Below are 24,169 nucleotides of genomic sequence, written 5' to 3' on the forward strand. Positions count from 1 at the left end.
AGTTTTAGCGGCCCCCACAGCGGAGCGGGGTCAATCCTGACGGTTATTCCACACGAGAACGGGGAGCGCTGAGTGAAAACTGCCTCGTCCGCTAAAACCCACGGCCGACACCAAAAGCCGGCGGCGGTTGGGTTTATTTTTCCCCGGAGGGCCGGCAGCGCTCCCCGGCGGGGCCGCCCTGGGCCGCCCGCCCCGCCGCCGTTCGCCCCTTCCCCTCCTCCGCGGCGGCAGGGGGCGCCGCAGCCGACGCGGCGCCTCGGTGCGGCCCAGCTTGGTGGAGGCGACCGCCGCCCCGCCGCCTCGCCGAGGAGAAGGCGGAAGTGGCGCCCGGCGGGGTCGGCGGCGGGTGAGTACGGGCGGGCCGCGGGGCGCTGCCGGCCGGCGGGCCCGGTTCGCCGCTCTCTGCTCAAAGGCGGAGGGGCCGGCCGCGGGCGCCGCCGGCGCGGGTGGCCGTAGGCGTGTGGCGTTGCCGGGGCTGGTGCTTCGGGAGCGGAGCGCGGCCCTGGCTGCCGGGCGGAGCGCGGCGCCGAGCCCCTACGGCCTCCTCGCCGGGAGCGGGGCTCGGGCGTCCCGGCCGTGTGGGCCCCCGGGGTGTGTGGGGTGGGGGGCTTGCCGGTGATGGAGGACCGGCGGGCTCGGGCGGAGGCGCGGCGAGGCGGTCCCTGTTCCGAAATTGAAAGCGTGCGGCGGCCTGCCGGGCGGCGGGGAGCCCGGCCGTGCCCTGCCTGTCGGCGGCGAGGGGCTCGGAGCCGGGCGGGCTGGCCCGGTGGGCCGGGAAGCGGGCTGGAAGGGCTTTCTCTTGCCTCTTCGCCGCCCGGGGTGTGCCCTCGGCCGGCCGAAGGAGCGCTGGCGACGGGCAGCTCCCGAGGGGCGCTCCCGGGCGTTCGCTCCGGCGCGGCCTCGAGTACGCCGCTGTAAAAAGCCGGGCTCGGCGCTGGTTTTCCAGCGGTGAGATGGAGGTACTCGATAAGTTCCTCGGGAGCATGTTAAAGGCCTGTAAGGATCACTTGCAAGAGAGGTTACTGTTTCTAAACCCGGTAGCTCTATTTTCTGCCAGAAACTGGCGGTACTTAATATTTATGGCAAATTTATTAACACGAGTAATAAGCTACGACTTCAACAGTGCTTTCCATCAATTTCATCTGGTTTAGATAGCTCACACCAAGTCTTTTCATACTTAAACGGAAATCTCGGCTGTAGGTGGGAGGAAAGTGTTCTAATTATATCCCTCATACCCAGTAGTTAACGCTAGGCAAAAATATTTCTCCATGTTTGCCTCTGAAAAGTTCTGCGTGTTGCAGAGCTACCCATGAGCTGTGTGGGTTTTGTTGTAGTTTATATACCACTGACAGAATGATTAAGAAAGTATTGATTTGAAGCTTTTGGTGAGGGAGAGGTCGGAAAAGGAACAGGGCGGGGGGGACGGGACGGGACACAAAGTTACTGCCTGCACTAACAGCTTCTTTAACATCTCCAGTGCATTCTGCCCTGTGTTCACCAACTGCGTTAACACTTGCAAGCCAACTGCTTTGTCTTTCCATAGTATGAAAGGGCCATAAAACTAGTCCCACTAGTGTCAGAAGGAAAAAAGGTCACAGAAGCATGCTGATAAAAGCACTTGGATCATTCCCATGGCAGGTATCGCTTTGAGCGTAATTCTTCAGCGTGTTCCACGTTACCTTCAGTTTTCCCCAGCAGCTAAAGATTTGTGGAGCTCAGTCAGGCTCCATTGAATGAGAAGTTGTCAAGACATAAATGGCTTCTTAAGTTTTGTAGTATTGCCTCACTGCAATACTGCTTTCTATTCAAAAAATGTGCTACTGTATTTAAAAGGACGATGCACGCAATAGATATGCTGATAGACCTTCAGAATGAAAAAACGTCTGAGGTGAACATGCTTTTTCTTCACTTATTGAACTTTCATAAGTTTAATATGTCAGGAAGAGTAACTTTTGTATCTCAGTAGCACAAATGAGCTAAACAAAAATTAAAAAGTTTTAGATCCAGACTGTGAAAACTAACAGTAAAAGATTCTGGGTATAAAGCAAGTCAAAAAGAAAATTAAAGTAAAAGTAAGGTAGAGTCACGAGGAGAAGTGTTTTAGTTGTTTCAGAATGTGTGCTTAATTCACTCTTTCTTTTCCCAGGGTCTCAAATCGTTTTACTAATGCCAGATTCAAGCCTAATGCTTGTTGAGGTAGATGGTGATTAAATCTAGCCTGGAGACTGTGCCTTGCGGAAATGACGTTTGTTCATAGCCATACTTCTTGCTGCCTCTTTTCGAAGTACTTTCTGACCTCATGTTTACTTTGTCTCCATTATGGCAGCATCTTAAATTCTCTGCAGATCTACTGAGGGATATAGAAAGGCACAATGTATATCTCAAAGTGTTCTCAGTGTGCAAAGGGAGAGCAGAGGCCAAAGAGAGCGCAGGGGCCAAAGAGAGCAGAGTCTCTGCCAAAGTAAAGAATTAAATAGTATTGTTCTTTTCACTAACGACGCTTTCCTTGTATTTGTTAATCTGAACAATTCCCAGTGAAATGTCTCTAGAAGTTAGTAAATTGAAGAAAGGTTTGGGGGATTTTGGTTTGGGTTGGTTTTTTGATTATGGAAAAAACCCATGGAATATTTTGGTGTTAAATACAGTATAGTGCACTTCCACTGCTCACTAAAATTAAATTTGTTTTGCCATACTTAAGTAGGATAAAATATGAACATAACTGGGAGTATGCCACCATCTAGTCTCTTAAGTATCACTTAAGCATAAAAATACATACGTGATTAAAGCCTGACAGCATTCTCTCCAAGCAAAGAGAAATCACCTGGAAAGCTTCAGAAACCCCCAAAGGCTGCTCTGCTCCAGCGGCAGGAGCTCTCGATAGTGTCTAATGAGCTTTTAATGTTGTTGTTCGATTGTATTTGCCTCAAACAAAAATTCTTATTTTAAGTCTTTTGGTTCACAAGTTAAAATGATAAGTATAGTGGTTAACCAAAAGACTTGGAAGTCTTAACAGTTACTGCTATTAGGAAAAAAAACAGTTGATATCTCGACAAATGTTTGCAACATGCTTGCAGGCTTTTTCAAGAAACCAGAATCTGTTTTTTGCAGTTATGAGTTCTGCCTGAATCTCCTATTGCTTTGGCTTGTCTAGCCATTTGATAGCTTTGAAATGAAAGTGTTTCGTAGGTATTAATTAAAAGGAACTTGCATCATTTTATATGTTCTGCCTGGATGAGACCAGAGTGATAATAGTTGCAAACCTCATAATGTAAACACACAGTGCTTATCACTTGTCAGTAGACCATTGATTAAAATGCCTGGGAATAAGTGTTGCAAGTATTGCTTCACAAACAAATTATCCAAAGTTACTCCACTGGTTTGTCAGTCTCATGCCCCAGAAATCTGTATGTACAAAACTGTTCTCAGTGAGGCAGAAAAAGAAAAGCAAAAAGTTTGGCCAGTTTTTCTGTCCATGCGGCGTTGAAGGCATTTCCACTGCTGGCTGTGTGCTGGCCAGGCTGCAAGCAGATTAATTATGTTTGTGAACTTCAAGTAAGAAAAGGGATTTGGAATAGTATTCTGTATTGATTTCCTTATATAGCTACTTAGTGTGAATTTTCTATGAAAGGGCATGTGGAAATTAATTATATTCAGTACTTACTGATTAATACTCAAAACTTTCTATTTCATGGTAATTGATAAGCCTCTCTGTTCAGTGTTCCTTCACCTTTGCCAAATGCTCAAAGGTATCATTTCATATTTCAGTGTATATAGGATACAATGCCTACTTCTATTTCCTCCCTATTACTCTAATTATGGTGTAATTTTCCAGGCAATCTGAAGATATCTTCTGGTACCAGTAATATTTTTTGATTTAGAGAAGTTTCTGGATTAATCCCACGGCTCTTTGGAGCATGAAAATCTGTAGAAGTCCTACCTAAACCCCATTATATTATGGGACTCTATGAATCAGAGTACTGACTTTTGTTGTGTGCGTTAATTTAAAATGTGGGTGGTTTTTAATTGTTTTGAAATTGTTTTTGTCAATCATAAGGTACATGATTCTTGCAGGAGTTTGCTCGTTTGGTCTGACTGTGCTATCTCGGATCAACCTAATCCCTTTGTAATGCAACAGCGTAAATAGCAACCTAGCACAGGTTACTTAGTGGAGAAAGGTTTTGTTAGGGTTTAAAGTGGGAAGGGTATTATGGGGACTCCCTGTGGTCTTAACTGTGTCTCTTCTGGGGCGTGAAGGTTTGATCCTTAGGGCATTCCAGGTTTCTGCAGCACAAATAAAGATCAAACAAATTCCGTCCATTACCATTTGGCCTGGAAAGCACCTTCCTTTCTGTTGTCAAACAATATAGCTGTTGCCTTGGAGAGAGAAATCAACCTTTTCTGGCCCAAGGACTTTGGGTACCTTGTGTGTGCAAGCTAAAACCCGTTATCTATCTACTGTGCAAGTCTGATAGGACTTCCTAGCTCTAGAAAAGGGCATTTCAGGTGCTTTACCAAACAGAGTTTTAAGACTTTCTCTGCCTGAGAAACTTCACACTAGCAAAAACAAGAATTACCATGTAATGATCCAGTTTAATTTCCGTTTTTCCTCAATCTGAAAGCTGGATGTTGTCCAAACAAAAAAGGTCATAGAGCAGGCTACCAAAGTGTTTAATGTATTAAACTACCGACATCAAAAAAAATGATAAATTCTAAAGGCTGTGGTGTAGACAAGTTATTATAAATTAATATTTGCATATTGTTGTAGTTGTATTTGACTCAGTTTTGTTCAGCACAGAGGAAGAATAACAACTATCATCAATAGGGTAAAGAAAAACTGATGTGGTTTTGGGGGGATGTTTGTTAGGTTTTACTTCACTGGTAATCTATTTTGTAATCAAAAAGAAAGGGTAGCAATTTGATGTGAATTTGGGGATATATACTGGTTTGGGTTTTAAAATACATCCTCTTCTAGCCTCAAAATCTTTTAAATTCCCCAGGGGAGGAACATGCAAAAAAACCTACTACAGTAGGCCCACAAATTGTCTGCTCCACCTTCATCAAGGGAAAGACCTGTCATCAACATTCACAGTATGCTCTTCTCTAATTGGTTTTCCTCTAGCACTGCTCTGATCAAGAAGATTGAATCTATGTTCCTATTCTGGAGGATAAAATAAGTGCCACAAGAAACAGAACTAATTCCTACTATAGTAGTTACAACTTGTAGAGGAATTGTTTTAAACTGTGGTGGAGTAATCACGCCTCAATTAGTGGTCTGAGTAACAGCAGCGTGGCTTTTGATTTGGAAAGTTGCGCCTTGTCCCACACCTCTAAATACGTGTGGAGGACGCAGGATTTTCCTCACAGATAAGATGAAATGGATAAGAGTTGTAGGAGAAATCGTATCTTGTATAAAACATGAACAAAATTAAAAATGTGGCTCTTAATCACCTCGTTTAAGTTGCATCTTTGTGTCTGAATTTCCCTATTTAAAAAGAGGAGCCAATGATACTTGCACTTCTTTTTTTAATGAACCCCTTGGTCATATGCAGACAAAAAGCTCTGTGTGGGAGTGGAGTGTATCACTGAATAAGGCGGTGTTTGTGTGAGGCTGGGATGTTGACTGGTTGTAGTGACTCACTCATTAAAATGAGTCTGGTACAGGATTTTTCTTTCTGTAAACTGAATGTACATACCTGCTGTGTCTGTAGAAACAATTTAAATGGGCAAAGAGAATACCACTTGCACAGAAATTAAATCTACAAAGTGTTCAACTATCGAGATTATACTGTCAGATCCTGTCTTCTTCCTTATAAGAACAATATTTCAAATAGTATGTTTTTTTCCTAGCAACACCCCAAGGGAAGAGTCGCGCGCTTCTTTGCAATTAACGTGACAGCTGAATTTGGGTAGAGCTATTATATTTTCCTCCTTGCGACTTCCTGAATTCCTTTGTGACATTGCTAAAGGGATATATGTTCCTCTTCCCTTTCTTAGTCTCACTAAATATACCCTTGTGGCTTAGAATAATGTGAATTTTTCAGTCCTAGGCTGGTCTGTAGATTCTAATATCCTGTATACCAACATTCCCACTCCATTGGCCCAACTTAGTTCCTGTGATTTTTTGTGAAAGGTGGCCTGTGGACTAATCATCCTCTGCAGCAGCTGTTAAATAGAAGTTATGTTAGTTTAACAATGGAAACAAGTTTTTTTGCTCCAGAGAAAAGAGACCTACCAATGGCAATCTAAAAAAATCTTTCTGTCACAGACCATCTTTCTAAGCATTGATTCTTCTGCTTCCATTCCAAGTCATTGGGGGAATTGCTCAGTTCCATGGGGTTAAATTGATCGTTGTTGGACTATGCCTGAAGCAACCGCTGAGAATTTACTTGGTGTTTAGTGTTTACTGCTGTTGTGTTTAGGAGCCTTGATTATAAAGCCTGTTGTGGTAGATAATGTATAGGGATAATACATGGTGGCAGAGAACAGGAACAGAAGTAAACACCACTCCTTGGATGTGGTTCCAGACAGCTCTGCTATAGAGTTATTTCTGCATAAAGTGAGCATTGCTGACCAGTTCAGTACAATTCTTAGCTGCCAAACTGTGCTTTGAGACTCTGTACCTTAATGGTATTTTGGAAATGTCAGGAAGTCTACTCCTCAGATACTTCTCATACCTCTGCGTACCTCAACAAAATGGAAAGTCACATATTTATACAACAGAATAAAAGTTCTGTTTTGATTCTAGCTGTAACTGACCTCAATATGGTAACTGCCTGTTTGGTTTTGTTTGGTAGATCTGCCTTTTTTTTGTGTGTGTGCATAACTGGAAAAAAACCAGCTCGTACACTGTTAGCTTAGGCAGTATTGCTAATTACCATGTAGATGGCCTAAACCACATTTCTGTACTGTTGCATGTGTTCAAGATATGTTTCCAGTAAAAGCTAGTTGAGGCTTTGTGTGAGTAGTATTTCCATTGATGTAATCTTCAGGTGTCATAAAATAAGTACCCGAATAAAACTACCTGTATGTCCTCCTACCCATGAGCATTTTGTTAAAATGACTTGTGATGTTAAATTCTGAGAGAGGCAGGAAAAAGTTCAGGTTTATGAGCTTGTGGTCAAGGTAACCCTATTCATTCTGCGCCCCTTGCTGCCCTTGGAGTCCGCAGTAGTGATGCGGATCAACAATCATTACAGTTCAGCTTTTGTTTAATCCTTAGATTTCCATCCCTAATATGTTTTGAATGGTGTAATGGTATTACAGTGAATGCAGTACATGAACATTGGAAGAGACCTTTGCCTATACAGCTGTGCAAAAGAAGATCAAATCTGGGCTTAGTGGGCTCGTTGTGCATGCCTGGCTCTTTAAACCTCAGCCTACAAATACTGCCTTGCACCTGGTGATAACCTCTGTGTTTCAAAGAAATGTCATTTATAGAAAACTAACCACAGTGGGATTCTAAGAAAATGGCTGTAACCATTAAAAAATTGCAGGAGAGGAAAATTTCTTGGACTTTAAAAATTTATATTTGTTGTTTAGACCTTTCTTTAAAGTTCCCTCATTCAATGTAGAAACATTGGCAATCTGTTTGGGGATACCAGCATTTTTTTTTAATTTCATACCCAGGAGTTCAACCTGCTTTGTGAGCATTTTAAAAGCAGACTTCACTACGCCATTCACCGCTCTTCATGGAAATGTGACTTTTATCTTCTGTTCTTACAGTCGTGTCCCTTGTCCTCCGCACTGGCTAGACTGGAAGAGGGAAAGGAGAGCAAGAACTCTGAGTACTAGTAGTTTGTAGATAGCTTTTGAGCTGTAGAAGTATTAGCCTCATCTCATGTCTAGCTGCTTACTCAATTTGAAGTCCTATTGGCAGTTTTAAAATGTTATCAGCAGTGCTGTATATTTGAATTTCATTTGCAGCACAGCATCTGCTTGTGGGTACTTGGACTTGCATTTTATTTGTGGACATGCACCTAAACTGATTTGAAACTTATACTGTCAATTGCTGTATACAGAAAATGTTAAATAACATTTATTAACTGCAAGGAAAATACGGAATTGAGCTATTGTCATCCAATAAAACTTGGTTTTGTACAGCATTTTTCATGCAAATGATATTTGAATGCTTTAGAAGTAAATAATACTGACGGGGTAGAGAGGCATTTTCAGTAAACATAACAAGAAGAAAGAGTATTCCTCTTTTTACAGAAATCAGATAGTCAGATGAAAGAGATTACAGAAGGGTGTGTGTATTTGTGTTTGAACTAGGCTGACAGGATGCAGTGCTCTTTTCCATATACTACAAGATAAGTAAAAAAGATAGATAACAAAAACCAGGAAAAAACAAAACTAGTGATTTTGGGTAGAACCAAATCTGCGCCACTGTTCCAATGTTTCTGGTCAGAAATAAAATTTGTTCTTGATTGGAAAGGAAGGTCTTGGAATATTTTAAAGTAATGCATCTTTTTGTCATCTTGCAGAGCATTTCTGTGTAGCACTTGATTAGCTACTATGAGCTTGCTATATAGTGATAACAGTTGTGGAGCTCGAGACGTGGAAAGCGGCTGCTGTGCAGCCATGGCCAGTGCCTGCAGCGTTGGAGCGAAAGAAGACAGCGTAAGCGTCAGCAGTGGGACTGGAAACCCTCCAAGTTCTTTCACAGAGGAAACACAAGGATATGATGTAGAGTTTGATCCGCCCTTGGAAAGTAAATATGAATGTCCAATCTGTTTGATGGCTCTTCGGGAAGCAGTGCAGACACCGTGTGGACACCGTTTCTGCAAAGGCTGCATTGTCAAATCAATAAGGTAAAGGAAAATTTATGGAAGTTGGCAGAGCAGTTTAAGGGCAATGTAAACTGAATAGAACTGCTTAAGGTGCATTACCAGTGAGTGCTAATAGAACTCTGGGAATTTAGAATTCATTAAAGATGCTTTCTAATAAATACCACGTATGGGCAAAATGTCATGAGTTTGGAGGTTCCATAAGCTTTAGATAATTTGACATTTATACAAATTTACCAAGGTTATGAATATAAAAAATCTGATTGAACAAACATTAAGTAATAATTTTAAAGTAGTAGCCAAATCCTCCAAATAAATTCCTTTTTCAGCCCAGGATTATAAAACCTGTCTTTTCCCTATGATTGTTTCTCTTGATAACTACAGGCAACTACAGACAGCACGGTTCCTTGATGCACATACAGCAATTCATGCTTTCAGTTCTTCACTTGAAATCAGCTGCTTCCTTGTTGAGCTGGAAGAGAGAATGTAATGAGGGAATAGTCTCGAACAAAGCATTGAGAGAGGAAACTAGGTGGCATATGGGGGAATGGGAATGAGATATGAAGGCAAGAACAGGCTGGGCTCATAAAAATGAATGATTGAAAGAGCAAGGAAGGGCAGAAAGTACACTGGTAGAGCATACTTCCTTCAAACCTGGCATACAGTCATCAGTGTCCCACATGTGTCAGTGAGTATTGGAACACACTGATAGAAGGCTAGATATGCTGTAGGGTTTTTCCTTCTCAGCATAAGCCAGATTTTTTTCTTATCAATTACTCACTTAGCTCAAATGTCACAGTACTTTGGTAGGGATCTGAATATTTAAATCTGTGTGACCCACACATAGAACTAGTTGATTTCCAACCTTACTTTGCACACCTTTGTGTAAAGGTCATCAAACTGTCTTCAATGTTACCATACAATGTTGTTTTTCCCAAGCATTTATTTTTAGCATGCAAAATGGATAGTGCTTTCTTGATTGGTTTTCCGTAGCATTTATCCATATTTCTATGCCATTTCTTTTTCTCCATGGTCCGTCATTTGTAGCTCACTAAATGAATAGTATGCCAGCAATGATGTTCTCTGAATACAGGGGTTTGTGGGCTTCTCTGTAGCTTGTCGTTGTTGTATCTGATGCTACTGTATTTCTTCATGGCATCCCTTTTAGATGAAGGAGGGAAATGTTGGAGCCGAGTATGAGAAGACAAATTTAATTTTGCGTTCCCTACTTATGATAGCAGAAGAGGAGGCTGTTTTCCTTTCTAGCAAGCATAGAAATTTATTGTGTGTGTTTGCAGCACAGTTCTTGTTAACATTAGTTTCATCAATATTTCTGAGAAAAGGATGCAAATTCATTATCCAGAAAATGCAGAATACCACCAGTTTTCATCCATGAAAAGTGACTCACCTGTGGATTCTGCAGAGGAAGCTGAGACATATTCAGTTGTCCACTAACCATACCATGAGATCACCCTCCTCCCTTAGTCCCTTGCCTCGTTCACTATGTTCCTACTTCTGCAAGAAAAGTACATCAGGCCTTGCCCAGCTGCATCACTCAATGGTACTCACATCAGCCAGGTGCATGGAAGAAGGCAAAAAAACCCCAAACCTGAACCTGTCAGCTTTAACTGTAATCCAGTTGCCTAGGCACATGCAGTTGGCTTCACTTTCTGGCCTTTGCTTTGCACATTCAACCTAAATTCTTTCAAGAGGTTAATGTACATAATTTCATGCATGCTTGTAAGCCTTGAAATAGATGTTTGTACTAATAAAGGCCATTAAATTTTCGAATTCCTTACTTGCTTTCTCTCTGAGCTTGCTGTATTTCTTGGCAGTAGAAGTTTTTATACTCTTCTTTACCTTTGGTGTTTCTGGAAGGAAGAAAAGAAATCTTTAAACCTTTTCACGGGAGTATGATGTCTATAAGTCCTGAAGGTAAATTAGTCAGTACTTAAGTATACTGAGCTTTAGGAATGTCTGCTCACCAATCATTTCAAAGAAAACAGAATTCCTAGGTTGAAAACTGAGGGGAAAGTGACTAAACTTAAAATGACCAAAAATGGGTGTCTCATTTCCAGTCTTTCAGATCCTTAACAGCTAAGGTGATCTTGTTTTCTAATCCTTCTGCTGATGAGCTGCACAGTTACGGTCACTGGTTAGATGAGCTGCACAGTTACGGTCACTGGTTAGAATTTACCACAGGACTGAGTGAGGAACTGCAGTGAACCCATGCTCAGAACGCAACATCTCTTAGCAGGTAGAGAAACTTCCTTCTTAAACCCCAGGCATGGGAAATGGTTTCTCTTCCTTTTTAAATTAACAGAGTACTTGCTCTGCTCAAAGTTTTAGAGTCTGCAAACAGTTTCAATGACCAGAAGCTTTTGCTTCTTTTACACCTTTTCTCTATTTTCCTTCAGTTCTGTAGATAGTGTTGATTGTTCCAGTGAATACTAAACACAGGTGGAAAGCATTTTTCATCTTGGAGACTATAGATGATCACCCTGGTATTTCAAGTGTTTCATTGATAGTAAATGTTTTCCCTCGTTCCCCACTGAACTCTGTCTTTGGAGTAAAGTTTGAGTGAATGCTTGTGAAAGCAGAGCAGACAACTTGGAAGTGCCAGACCCCTCTGAATACCTGAAGGGCTGAATTGCATGCTTAATTGGGATCCATGGATGAAGCTATTGATTTGGAGTATGTAGTCTCTGCAGTACAATATTGATTTGGAGTATGTAATGTCTACAGTACAATGTTGATTGATGTCACCAAGAAGCTTCTACAGAACTAAAATGAAAATGGAAAGTGATTTTTTTTTTTTACATTCTCTGAGTACTCTTTTTTTTTCAGTAAGTGACTATCACAGCCTTTATTTGATCAGGAAAAAATGCTTCTCTTTATTCCTCATTTCCTCACTGTCTAGCTCAAGTGAACACAGAGATTAAGAATTGTAAATGATAAAGGATGGACAAGCAGTTTTTGACTAATTGCTTCTTGTCACTCTACAAAACCAATTGTAGTTGTCCATGTTGCAGAAGTTGTGGCTGACACTAGAAGGATTTTTTAAAAAGCTTTTAAAGACTGGAGTCTTAGATCTTACAATGTGAGGGACATGATTAGACCAGATGGATTTGATCATGGTAAATGTTTGCCTCCCAGAAAGTCTTGGCATCTTTTTAAATAAAGCTGTCTGAAGTGCTTTGAAGTGCTATGAGTCATGTAGTGAAGAAGCTTATCTACTGAAGTAGAACTACAAATAATAGTTTACAAATGTTACTGTTTACAACATGCTTGATTAGAAATTTTAGAAGAACTAAGTTCAGATGCAGTAGCTAATTAAATTTCACTCTATTTTTTCTTCTCGGGTATCTTAGATCAAAGGTGACTTAGGGCTTGTAGTAGAACTCACCAAATATCATACCCTCTGTTTATTGGAAAAGCAGAATTATGCGCTGACAAGGGGCAGCAAGGAAAGATCTGGGTGCTAGCAGTTCATCAAACAGCCGGCATGGCTGCAGTTAAAGTGTATGCCACAGTGTATGTAACTGTTTCAGCTTCCAGGCTAAACTGCTCCGTTGCTAAAATCATGGAGCAGGCTTTTTCTTTACACAAAATTCTTCCGGATTTACTTTTCATACCTATATTTTAATTTCAAGGGAAATTATAGGAATATTCATTGTACTTTGTAGCAGATGGTTATTGTTTCACAGGTACTGTTGTGCGTGGCACAGCCTAATGTGATAAATAATTCCAGCATAGGAAAGCCTCTTCTGTAATGTAAATTAGAACTGAGATGCATAAACTCAATTCTGTCGTAGGAAATGTATAGCAACATCTTTGTCTGTAGATGGATCTAAGCAGTCTTTAAAACACAGTCCCAATACTTGTAAATGGTGTTTGAAGTCTGTTTAATCTACTACAATAAGTTATTGCTCTTTCCTTACTATAATAATTGGAAAATTGCCATTCATTCTTATTTTAGTCTTTGTCTGCTAGTTACTTAAACCGGGGATCTGGTAATCATTATTTAAAATTAATCTGTTGTTGTCTGTTATTATATATTATTAGCTTTTCTGTGTAGAAATAAGGTTGCTGTCTTACCAGCAGGCCTACTGAACTATCATTATACTTCATTAAACAGGGTATTTGTAACCAAGTTATACCTCTGAAAACTGATTTCCTGTACGTTGCCTGCAAAGCGAGGGAACGTTTCTGGGTTGTGACACAAGATCAACACACTGATCATAGCTTAGGGAGCTCTGAAACAAAATGGCACGCTAGGTATTTTCTTTTTTCCATTTGTTTAGGATTATGACACTCAGGCTTGTGGTGAGTTAGCTCTTGCAAGCAAAACCTAGGAAAGGAAGTTCATTGTCTCTTCTTGAAGTCTCAGCTTTACCCCCACTTCCTCTAGCAGCATTGCTGATGAAGGACTTGCTGAGCAATTATTTCCTTCTCCAGCAAAGAACACAAATTCCCTCCTGGTCTCTACAGCCCACTAGGTTCTACTTCCCCTCATGCTTGCAAGCAGTGACAATGATCTGGCCTTTGATCTTTGCACCACAAGTGCTCTCTGACATTTTTCCGCCCCATGTATTTTTCCATTTTATTGCTGTTTCCATTAGCACTTCAGCTCAGAAGCTTTGATCCCTCATGCCTCTTTAACTGTATTATTTAATTATGAATAGATATGTTGACCTACTGCTTTCAGAAATGAGCTGATACTGGATATTTTTTTAAAGGAAAATTTAGTGGAGGAGATCCCTTTTTAACTCCATTTTTAATGATTCTTGTGTTTAAATGTAGGTGGACAGAATGAGACAAAGTGGAACAGGCTGTTAGTTCCCTTGTGCAAGTTGCATGCACTCGTGTTCCACCATCAGACTCCAGACTTTGCCAGTTAGCACTGACTTCGTCTGTCTGCTGTTAAAATGGCTTCAGATACAACACCCAATTCCAAATCCAGGGTAATTTTCATAGTTATTAGTAATTTTTGCATCTGGAGTTTTTTTAACACTGCTGTATAAATGGACAAATTGAAGGATGACCAGCTGATCAAATGGTCGTACAACAAAAACAGCGAAATGAGTTATATGAAAAGTAATGCCAAATAGATGAAGTGAACCTGGAAAAAAAAAAAGGCGTTTTTTTGCTTTTTCTCTCAGCTATGATCCCCTTGGCTGTTTATAAAGTGAGAAAGAAAGGAGAGAAGGTCCAAGAATCTTTGAAGGTTTGTTTTGAAATAGTATGTGAAATATTCTTTGATGTTTGAGCTATGTGAAGTACTTACAGAAAAAGGCCCGTAAGTTCTTAGTTTCTTTACATCCTCCTCAAGTTTATTTCCAGAGTATCTATCATGGCATTTGTCCAAATAAAAAACTACTGAGTTAGGAAAGTGCTGTGATCCCAGTTGTGCCACCTCTAGTGAAACTTGTGTATTGTCAGTTTCTCTGATGTACATTGTATTCTTTCTGGTAATTGCCATGTAAATACCATTTTTTTCAAAGACTTTCTTAATATGTTATAATTTGGCCACTAATGTCTTGCTAGTGTAAAAATATTTTAAATGAAGGGTAAAGGAAACTTGGAGTCTCTTTTTCCTTGCTTTTCTGTGTTGTAGAGATGCAGGTCACAAATGTCCGGTAGACAATGAAATTCTGCTCGAAAATCAACTTTTTCCTGACAACTTCGCTAAACGGGAAATCCTTTCATTAATGGTTAAGTGTCCCAACAAGGGCTGCGGTATGAAGATGGAGCTGAGGCATTTAGAGGTGAGAATTACTTTTGAAAATGTGGAACCTTGTTTTCATGGACCAGTAAAATTCAAAATGACTTAACAAAGATGGTCATATCCGATATGTGTTTATGCTGATTCAATGTGTTGTTCACTCAAGACTGCAGCTACACGTATTTGGTTTTTGATAAGTCTCTAACTGTAATTAGGTGATTCTCAAGTGAACATCATAGTGCATGAAAATTGTACTAATGCAGCTTTCTCTTTAGGATCATTCATGTTTGTCTTTTGATCAGCTGTATCTGTACTTCACACAAGTTCCCTAAAGTCAGTTAAATATTCCCTCAAAGCAGCTAGATATATTAGTTGAAATAATTGTTTTGGAAAATAATACACGAAGTTAAAAGGATAAACACAAAGCTGAATTTTTACCTGAGAGCATTCTTAAAGTTCTGAATACATGAAGTCCTGATCTTAGTAATGGGACAATAACAGGCCATTGGTAAAGTCAGCGTAAGTGTGTAAGGATTTGCTTGCATGAAGGAAAGGTTGCAGTTTGTTCCTCTTGTACTGTGCTTTATCTTGAAAACAGATGAGACGATATTACCTGTTTGTTGTATCAAATACCTCTTTTGTCCTTGTTCAGGACCATCAGTTGCAGTGTGATTTTTCCGCTGTGGAATGCCCGCAGTGCCAAGGAGCCTTCCAGAAGAACCATCTGAAAGAGCATATGACACAGGAGTGTCCAAGGCGTCAAGTCTGTTGTCCAAACTGTGCCACATCTATGGCCTATGAAGATAAAGAGGTACTTAGCAGGCATCTCTGTTATTTCAACCTTCATTCACATGGGTTTGCTTGTAAATGGAACATCAGTTTTTTAAAAAAAAAAAAAAAAAAAGGTTTTGGTCTAGAAGAGCTCTTTGTGCTGCACAGGTGAGAACCTACAAACTCAGGACATTAGTCTAGAACAGGTGAAAGCTGGGGAGAGGATTGTGCTTAAATACAAACTTCTTGGGAACACTGTGGTGTGAAAAGACCTGTGTAAGAACCATTGATTTTTGGCCTTACCAACAGAGAGGCCAGTATCTACTGCCAAAGTAACACCCATAACAGTATTTATATTTACAGTTTTTAAGCCTGGCAGAAAGGATGTGTCAGGAGATGCATCTTTTGGGGATATCTGCTAACACACAAGACCAAGATCATTTCTGAATTCTTCTCCTGGCTCTGCATTTTTCACTTGGGTGATACTGAGGATAGTCCTTCTCTTTTTGAGCTTCCATTTCTTTATCTGTATATGGATGTGTTTTATCTCAAGGGCTATTAATTTTACGATATCATATTATGAATTGTCAAACAAAAATACCTCATATTGTCCTGTATTGTCCAACAATACAAAAGAAACCTTTAATATAGTTCCACTACAATTGAACATGAATTTCAGAAACAGCTGGATAAACTCCTTTGGAGCAGAAGAGCTTTAGGAAGTAAAATAGCTGCAACTTTATGAATCTCTTGTATCGGTCCAGGAAAAAACAGTAATTGTAGAAAACATACTATTCAGGGTAAGGGGATTGTCTTTGTTTCACAGCTAAATGCAAAATTTGAAATGTAAATAAAAATCGTACGCCTTACTAGAGGTGATTAGCACTCTTTTAAATTGTATAACTTTACTGATTCTTTCTTTCCTCTCTTTTTCTATTTGATAACTAAGCTCCATGACCAAACCTGCCCACTTGCCAATGTATTTTGTGAATATTGCAACACAGTGCTCATCAGAGAGCAGGTAAGACACTACCTTACTCTGTGTTTGATCTGGGTCAGATGTTTTGCATTTGCGTTGCTTCTTTATTCTGAAATTAAACTTGAAGAAACGGTTTGTCTACTAGCTAATAAATCTCTACCTGTCTGTCTCTCTGAAAATGTTGCATCCAGTGCAGGTGTAATACTCTTAAATGCTGCTCCAGCTTGCAATCGCAGCCTGGTACACCTCTGTAGGATCACATTGTTTAGCTATACTGCTTCTTGACAGAGGCCATGCTGAATGTTTTTGGTCTTGAATGGAGGTTAAAAAATACCAAGCAGCTGCCAGGGGTTATGGCTGACACTAGAAGACAAGGCTTTGATTTGGGCAGAGAGGGAGAGTATTTGTAATTGAAAAGCCACTGTTGGAAAGTAGCTATAAATAATTTACTATCAAACTGTAGATGCCAGCTGAAATTCTGCTTGTCCGTTACTGTTGTAATAGCCATTATTTCTTCTATTCAGTAATAACTTACTTCATTGACAGGAAAATGATAAATGTTATTTAATTTGCAGCCTATCCCTGTTTGAATGGTATGGCAACTATGTTAATGACTTGGGTTAAAATAGAGAATGATCTTGTCAAATTGGAGAAATACTCTGAAAAACAGGATTGAGTTCAGTAACAACAAAGGCAAAAATCTGTTGTTGGGTAGAATAATGAACTGCAAAAATAGAGAACAGAGAATGCTAAACTAGGTAATGGTTTAGAATTAATGGCTGACCTATATTAAGCTTGTGTTCGACTTCATCATGATACTTAAACAAGGCAAAGATACTGGGCTGTATAAACAGGTATTTTGCCTGTGAAAACCAGAATTATCCTTTGCTCTGTTTAGGGCTCATAAGGCCACAGCTGAAGCTGTCCAGCTTTTGAGGTGGGGATGGATAGGGAGGATCCAGGACAGCGAGATAATCAGGTCTGGAAAATGCAGACCATAAGAAAAATTGAAGTAACTTGAGCTTTTTGAAGAAGAGGATAATGAAGAGAGACACAACAAGTATATGCAAGTAGTGCTTCAGAAGGCAAGGAAATGGACTGTGATCTAGCTTAAGGATAGGCTAGAAACAAAAGGCATTTGTTCTAGCAAGAAAACCCGACTGCTTTCTGATGCCTAATGTAAGAACAAAGGCAATGAATTGTTAAAGTACATACAAGGAGGATGTAGAATTTTTATCATCAGCTAACATTTTTGTTTAAAACTTCCATATTTCTTTGAGAAATTATATAGGTATAAACTGATCTGACTTCAGGTACCTATTCAGAGTCCATCCAGCTGTATTCTTTTATGATGTTACAAAAGAATACTCTTGATGGAAAATTAATTTCAAATCTGGTTTGTTTTAGATGCCTAACCATTATGACAATGATTGTCCTACTGCCCCAGTGCCATGTTTTTACAGTGCCTTTGGGTGTCCTGAAAAGGTAAGCCTTTTATCAGAATCATGAATCACAGACCTTCTGCATGTTTTTGTTGTTTTGTTTTGTTTTTTCCAATGTGTTCTCCTATTCTCGTCTCATTCACCAGCCCAAATCCTCAGTGATTTGTGGGGGTTTTTTTTGGTTTGAGGTATCTTAATTCTAAAACACTATATGTTCACACATTGTCTTTCAAAGGTCTTTACAAATTTAAAAAACTCTGTGAATTATTTGCTTGATGAACTTGCTTTTATTAATCCATGATTGTTTTCTCAGCTTTCATGTCGATAAAGTAGCTTCTAGCATTTCTTCCAAAGTTGTGACCAAACACAGTTATGGCTCTTAAAGTTCAGTGAAGAAAACCTGACAGTGCTTTAAATTTGCTTAAATTCTAGAATTATTTAATCTGGATACTCTTATTTTAGTTGTTTAATACCTCTTTCTAAAAATGGATCTTCTCCCTTCATCATTTCTGCATCAGTTTTCATACACCTTTGTATTTGGTACTATGGAGCATTTTAGCAAATCAATGAAAGGAACACAATGCTGATTTAGAACAGAGAAGAAATACTAAATGTATGTTTATCATTAAAGCTTTTTCAACATGTCACTATTTTGAGTTGAACAGTATTTTCCCACTGGCTTTTGAACTTCTTTTTTCATTTGTCATAACAGTGATCTTAAATTTGGAGCCTTCCATTGGTAAAGTGCTACTTTGTCACATCACCTGGTCTTGATTCACATTCCAGTTTTTCTCACATAACAGAAGCAACTAGTTGTTTCATTTTCTTCAGAGTCACATTTAAGATGTGATTGAAGATGATGTTTGATATGTTCCTAATGCCACATCTCTTAAATTCTAGATGCAAAGGAATGAACTGGCACGACATATGCAGGAGTTCACTCAGGTTCACATGAGAATGATGGCTAAGAGTTTTCAAAATATCAGTGTTACTGCTACAAATCCTGTACCCTTCATCAATGGCCTACCCTTTGAGCCTGCGCTCTTCTCACACGTGTCACATGCCGCATATGATTGCAATCCAGAAGTTGAAAACTTCAAAGAAACTATTCAGCAGTTGGAAGGTCGTCTGGTAAGACAAGATCACCAAATCAGAGAACTCATTGCTAAAATGGAGACTCAGAACACTCACATGGCAGAACTCAAACGTACTATCCGAAATTTGGAGGGAAAGATTACTGAAATGGAGGCACAACAATGTAATGGTATTTATATCTGGAAGATCGAGAACTTCAGTGGACTTCAGAAAGCCCAGGAAGAAGAGAGACCTGTTGTGATGCACAGTCCTGGCTTCTATACTGGAAAGCCTGGCTACAAACTGTGTTTGCGCCTGCATATCCAATTACCAAATGCTCAGCGTTGTGCTAATTTTATATCTCTGTTTGTCCACACTATGCAAGGAGAGTATGACAGCCATCTGCCTTGGCCTTTCCAAGGCACTATACGACTTTCTATTTTGGATCAATCAGAAGGCCCTGAAAGGCAGAATCATGAAGAAGTAATGGAAGCCAAGCCAGAGTTACTAGCCTTCCAGAGACCAACAATTCACCGCAACCCAAAAGGTTTTGGTTATGTGACTTTCATGCACCTGCAAACCTTGAAACAAAGAACCTTCGTAAAGGATGATACCCTTCTGGTGCGCTGTGAAGTTCTAACGCGTCTAGATTTAAACAGTCTCCGCAGAGAAGGATTTCAAGCTCGGAGTACTGATGGAGCTATGTAGCCTGTAAGTCTTAACCCAAGGAATGGAGCCACTAGTCATGTTCTTCCACCACAGATTACAAGCATGCTTCATCATCAATATAGGCTGCATTTGTAAAAGATCATAGTTGCCACTATAGTTGATCTTCACCCAAATAGAACTTTTGTTGTTGCTGGTATACTTTTTTTCTGTATGAGGTCATGTGTTCAAATATTTGGTATTGTTCTCTATTAAAGTAATAAGCTACTTCCGTAGCAAGCTAACTAAATGAAGTGTTGTTAATCAAAACTTAACTGCCTACAGGAAAATCCTAATGAAGTACCTGTACATCTCAGTTTGGTAAAACTTAAGTCATATCAGAAAAGACCTGTAAATCTTTTTGCCTCAGTGCCTTGGAATAGATACTGTAGCAGGGAAATTGCTAAGTTAATAAAGATGAGGTTGGTTTGTTTGTTTGTTTGTTTTTCACAGAGCTTGGGAAAGTTGAGACAGTTTCTATATTGACTTATCTAGAATTTTGAATTGGCTATGCTTGTCTTGAAATCTGAAGTCAGGTTAAGACTTTGCTCACATCACCAAGGGTTGAGGTATGCTTTGACCCTTCCCTCCTGTGGAGTTAGCTTCAGGAAGTTGCATGTCGATGTAGAGTTGATACTGGTATTTCTGAAAGACATGTGGTAGTGTTGTGGAGAAGGCTAAAGGACTCTTGAGCTGAATTCACTGAAGAAATATTTGTAATGTGGTCTGAAAGGGCCTCCCCTAATTCTCTTTATTTTGATAAATCTTTTTGTGCTCTGGGCCCAGAATGTCAATCACCATCACCAGAGGGTTGAAAGTGCAGCATTTGAATGAGATACCTTTGTGCTGGTGGGATCTCCTCCTAGTGCTGGGCATTTTTCAGGTTGTGAGTGGATACATGAGCAAAGGCATGTACTAACTAGATAGGGTGATGGCAGAGTTTGTTTTATTGTTGTTGAAACCTGAATTTGTACCAAAGCTGAACTTGTGATCTCTTGGTGTTCTAAGTGACCTATGTTATCTCCTGTGAATGGACAGCTACCTATATCGACATCCAGCTGTCCCGTTAGACAATAGGAGCTGGGCTACCCTCAACACTTTGGAGGGGAAGAAGAGCCTGTTAATTAGTGTGAGGAAAAAATTGCAATCCTGTTTGCTCTTAGGAAAAAAATCTGGCTTACATAGTTACTCATTTACCAAACACTAGATTCACTATGTCAAGAATTTGTGAGCTTCCTAATGTTGCATGTATTATAGTTTTCTGTACTGATTGTATGTATGCCATATAAATGTTAATTTTGACCAGTCAAAGCTGAGTAGTTCGAGTTCACTGGTGCTAAAAATTTTAACTTAACCACGGTGCTGATAAAGTTCTGAATCTTGTCTTTAAAAGGAGGGAAGGAAAAAGTTTTGTTCGCCTCATAACTTAAGTACAGAGTCTGATAATCAAAAAAAGAACTAAGCCATACATCAGCATATGTATATTATTTCTCCAAGCTACTGAAACAACCCAAAGACTTGAGACGCTGCAACTTAAAAGATGCTGAAGATTCCAACTATTTGGCCTCATCAAAGCAATCCCATGGGGATCATCAGTGGGGAAAGTGCATATGCTTAATATATAAAAGACTAATGAAAGCCTACTATGGTGTATTGATTTGGGAGGCTACTCTGCCTGCCTGCATGAGATTAAAAGTTCCAGGACCCAGCCTACCACTTTGTTCCTCATATCCAGATAAGTAAAATTTATTTTGCAGATAGAGCCTATTAGTTGAAGAGGGGTTGTGTTCAATGGAGTATTGTCACTACTGCAACATGAACTTCCCAGCTAATGGTAAAGAAGTCATTGACTTATTTAGTGTATTCTATGTGTTTAGAGGACAGGTGAGCACATATTACTCAAAATAGGAAAAGATCCATACTTTACAACTGTCTTTCTAAACCTAAGTAGTCTTTATACTGAATAGCCTCATTCTGTTAGCTGAATTGTTTCAGATTGTCTTCAGTTAGAGCATTCCTAGTAGATAAACCATTCTTAACCAAGAGCTTTTAATGTATGTGACAGTGCCCAGACCCACTGTATACAGAAGGCACTGTACACTAGTTCTCCAGTAATTTTCAAGCTATGTTAATTATCCATTTTTTCCAGGATGCTCAAAGACTACCATTCTCTTTTGTTTATCGGGGGGGGCAGAAAAAACACTTGTAGTTTGACAGCTTCTTCCTGCCACAGTTCCTTCCTCAACCCTAGTGATACTAAGAAAAATGTCCTTAGTCTGTGTTCTAATAGTTTATACCCAAGACCCACTAAGTGCATTAATACTTTCTTTCCTTTTGAAGCTTTGCATTATGGACTGAATTTTTGCTTTGAGCCTTATCTGCTAGATCTGATATACTTCTGCCTTGGGAGGCAATTCAATTTGGTGGCAGGTTCAGGAGTTTAAATGATTCAGGTTAATATTGTACAATAGCACAAACCTATAGGGAATAGAAAGCTACTGCATGTGTAATACTGTATTGGCCACAGTAATATGAATGCTTTATTCACTGCTGCTATTCTACTGGTTTTGTATTTTAATATTACCAGGTAGAACTCTGAGTGATGCCAAATTACTGTAATGCCAGAGTTTTACATGAAAGACTTTCAGAGCTAATTTGCTAAGTATCAGTTAAATCTTACTGTCATGAAAAATTATAAATGTTAATGAAATGTTTATTCATCTACTTGTTCCATTTTCCTCTTTCTTACCCCACCTTCCAAGCTACTCTTCTTCTTAACTGCAGTTCCAGAGCTTTCTCTTACAAATAAGATCATCTTCAGCTAATGGAAGAACTTACGAGTCTACATTGTTACCATCTCGATGTATAGCCTTCATGAGTATTACCTTTATCTTTTATTCAAACTTTTCTAAGGTTAGCATGAAGAGATTCAGTTTCAATGTGAAAATATTTTTTCACTGAAACAGCCTCTCTTTTCTTTTCCCCTTCCTCCAAATCTGATCTTTTCTTTTGAGAAATTGTTTTACCATGGTGGATTGAGGTATAATTGCTAGAACTACTTAAATGGAAGCAGAAGGGTATGCAGTGTTGAAAGTTGTCTCAAAAACAAATACGAAGAAATACGGGGATTTAACCAGTTTCCTGTGTAATTTCTTCAGGAATGGGGTTCTTTAGTTCTGTAATTCTTGAAGCTTTGCAGCATTACTGGATCTCAAGGTGGTTTAGAAAGTGGCTTAGCTGCTTTTATCTTCCAAATTTCTGTTTTCTTGAATGCGTTTTAAGTCAGCCACTCTTATTGTGTGCATTTTACAAAGCTGCTATGGCACAAATTTTCCTATTATAATATATTGCAAATGTGTTTTCTTTTTGCCTCTGAATGTTTTCCCCTGCAGGGCAGGGAAAAATTATTTTACTAAAAAAGTTGGTATGTAATGTGTATGTGGGAGCTCAGACAATGTGAGATGTATAGACTTGTTTTTTAAATGGTCTCATGATATGCCTGGTCATGTTTGCTATCAAGGGATTAAACTTGCTAATGAAATAAAATCAGGGTGGCCTTTCTGTTCTTATTTAGAGATGCTTTCGCATCAAATATATTGATGATGGATCCAAAAGATTATTCTGGGGTCAGTGAAAGGTTTGTATTGGTTTGCATTTGAACAGAATGAAAGTACTCCTGTTCCCTTGGAAGTATCGATAGATTGTTTAATATATTTTGTAATTAATGCACAGCTATATTTCTGACAGGATTTAAAAAAATAAACTAATTAAACTGTGCACTGTATGTTGCATCTTTATTCCTATGGGGGGCTATTCAGAAAGATTAACTAGTCCAGGACCTCAGGGTAGTTTCTCTGTCTTGTGGGTCTCAGAGCTGGCTGGTTTTTAATGAGGGACACGATGTGTCATATAGCACCAAGAAGGCAAAAAATCTTCTGTCATTTATAAAGGGTAGCGATAGCTTTTTTCATTACTAGAAGACATAGCTAGCGTAATTGATGATAAACTAAACGTTCTCATGATCATCCTGTAATTTAAGATGCAGCTCTGAAAAATACTGCACACTATCACCTCTCTGGCCACATCCTGCTTGCTCGTATTTGTCACAAAAACAACAGGGTTGAAGCTTAGTTGCAAGATACTCAGAAACCAAAGGGAGTTCCTCTGTCAATAAGAGAAGTAAGCATTTGCTTCATGGCAATCTGCTAATCTATCTCAACCACAGAGGCATTCTGGATCTGTTTTTTTAACAGCATCTGCAGGAAGGGAAATCTTGATCTCTGACTCTGTGCCCTATAGAGTGTGTAATGTTCAAGACCTTCACATTCTTCTAAGGAAACGTGGTGGAATTTACTAGACATAATAGCTAATGCACTGCAGTTAATGTCAAGTTCATTATGACTTTACCTTTCATCCAAGTTGGTCGTAATAGCTTCCATGAGTAATGGATAGGAAAGCGTGCTCAGATACCAGCATCTACTGTGTTAATCCATTTTTAATGCTCTGTATTTTTAAGTGCATTCAGTCTTCTTTCGATGAAATGAAGTAATAATGGCCTTTTTCTAAACAGGAACATTAGGCCTATGCAGGTGCACCTATGATTGGAAAGGCAACACGCAGAAATGGAAGATGCCAGCAATATAAAAGTATGTTCACACCTATGTAAATACAAACGTCTCATGTACCT

General features: G+C 39.5%; 1 protein-coding gene across 2 annotated transcripts; it reads left to right on the plus strand.

Moving 5' to 3' along the window:
- The first annotated feature begins 277 nt into the window (after positions 1 to 277).
- On the plus strand, positions 278 to 24,169 carry TRAF6 (TNF receptor associated factor 6). 2 transcript variants are annotated; one of them, XM_069784689.1, is made up of 8 exons: positions 278 to 346; positions 8,484 to 8,810; positions 14,404 to 14,554; positions 15,164 to 15,322; positions 16,232 to 16,303; positions 17,669 to 17,746; positions 18,604 to 19,488; positions 24,053 to 24,169. In XM_069784689.1, exons 2-7 carry the CDS (start codon positions 8,515 to 8,517, stop codon positions 19,483 to 19,485), a joined length of 1,638 nt encoding a protein of 545 aa, XP_069640790.1. In that variant the 5' UTR covers positions 278 to 346; positions 8,484 to 8,514; the 3' UTR covers positions 19,486 to 19,488; positions 24,053 to 24,169. The 2 variants fall into 2 exon arrangements, with proteins under 2 accessions (XP_069640790.1, XP_069640789.1); XM_069784688.1 differs by lacking the exon at positions 24,053 to 24,169 and having other exon boundaries at positions 18,604 to 23,259.

This window comes from Haliaeetus albicilla, chromosome 5 (genome assembly GCF_947461875.1).
Source record: "Haliaeetus albicilla chromosome 5, bHalAlb1.1, whole genome shotgun sequence".
NCBI classification, from domain to species: domain Eukaryota; kingdom Metazoa; phylum Chordata; class Aves; order Accipitriformes; family Accipitridae; genus Haliaeetus; species Haliaeetus albicilla.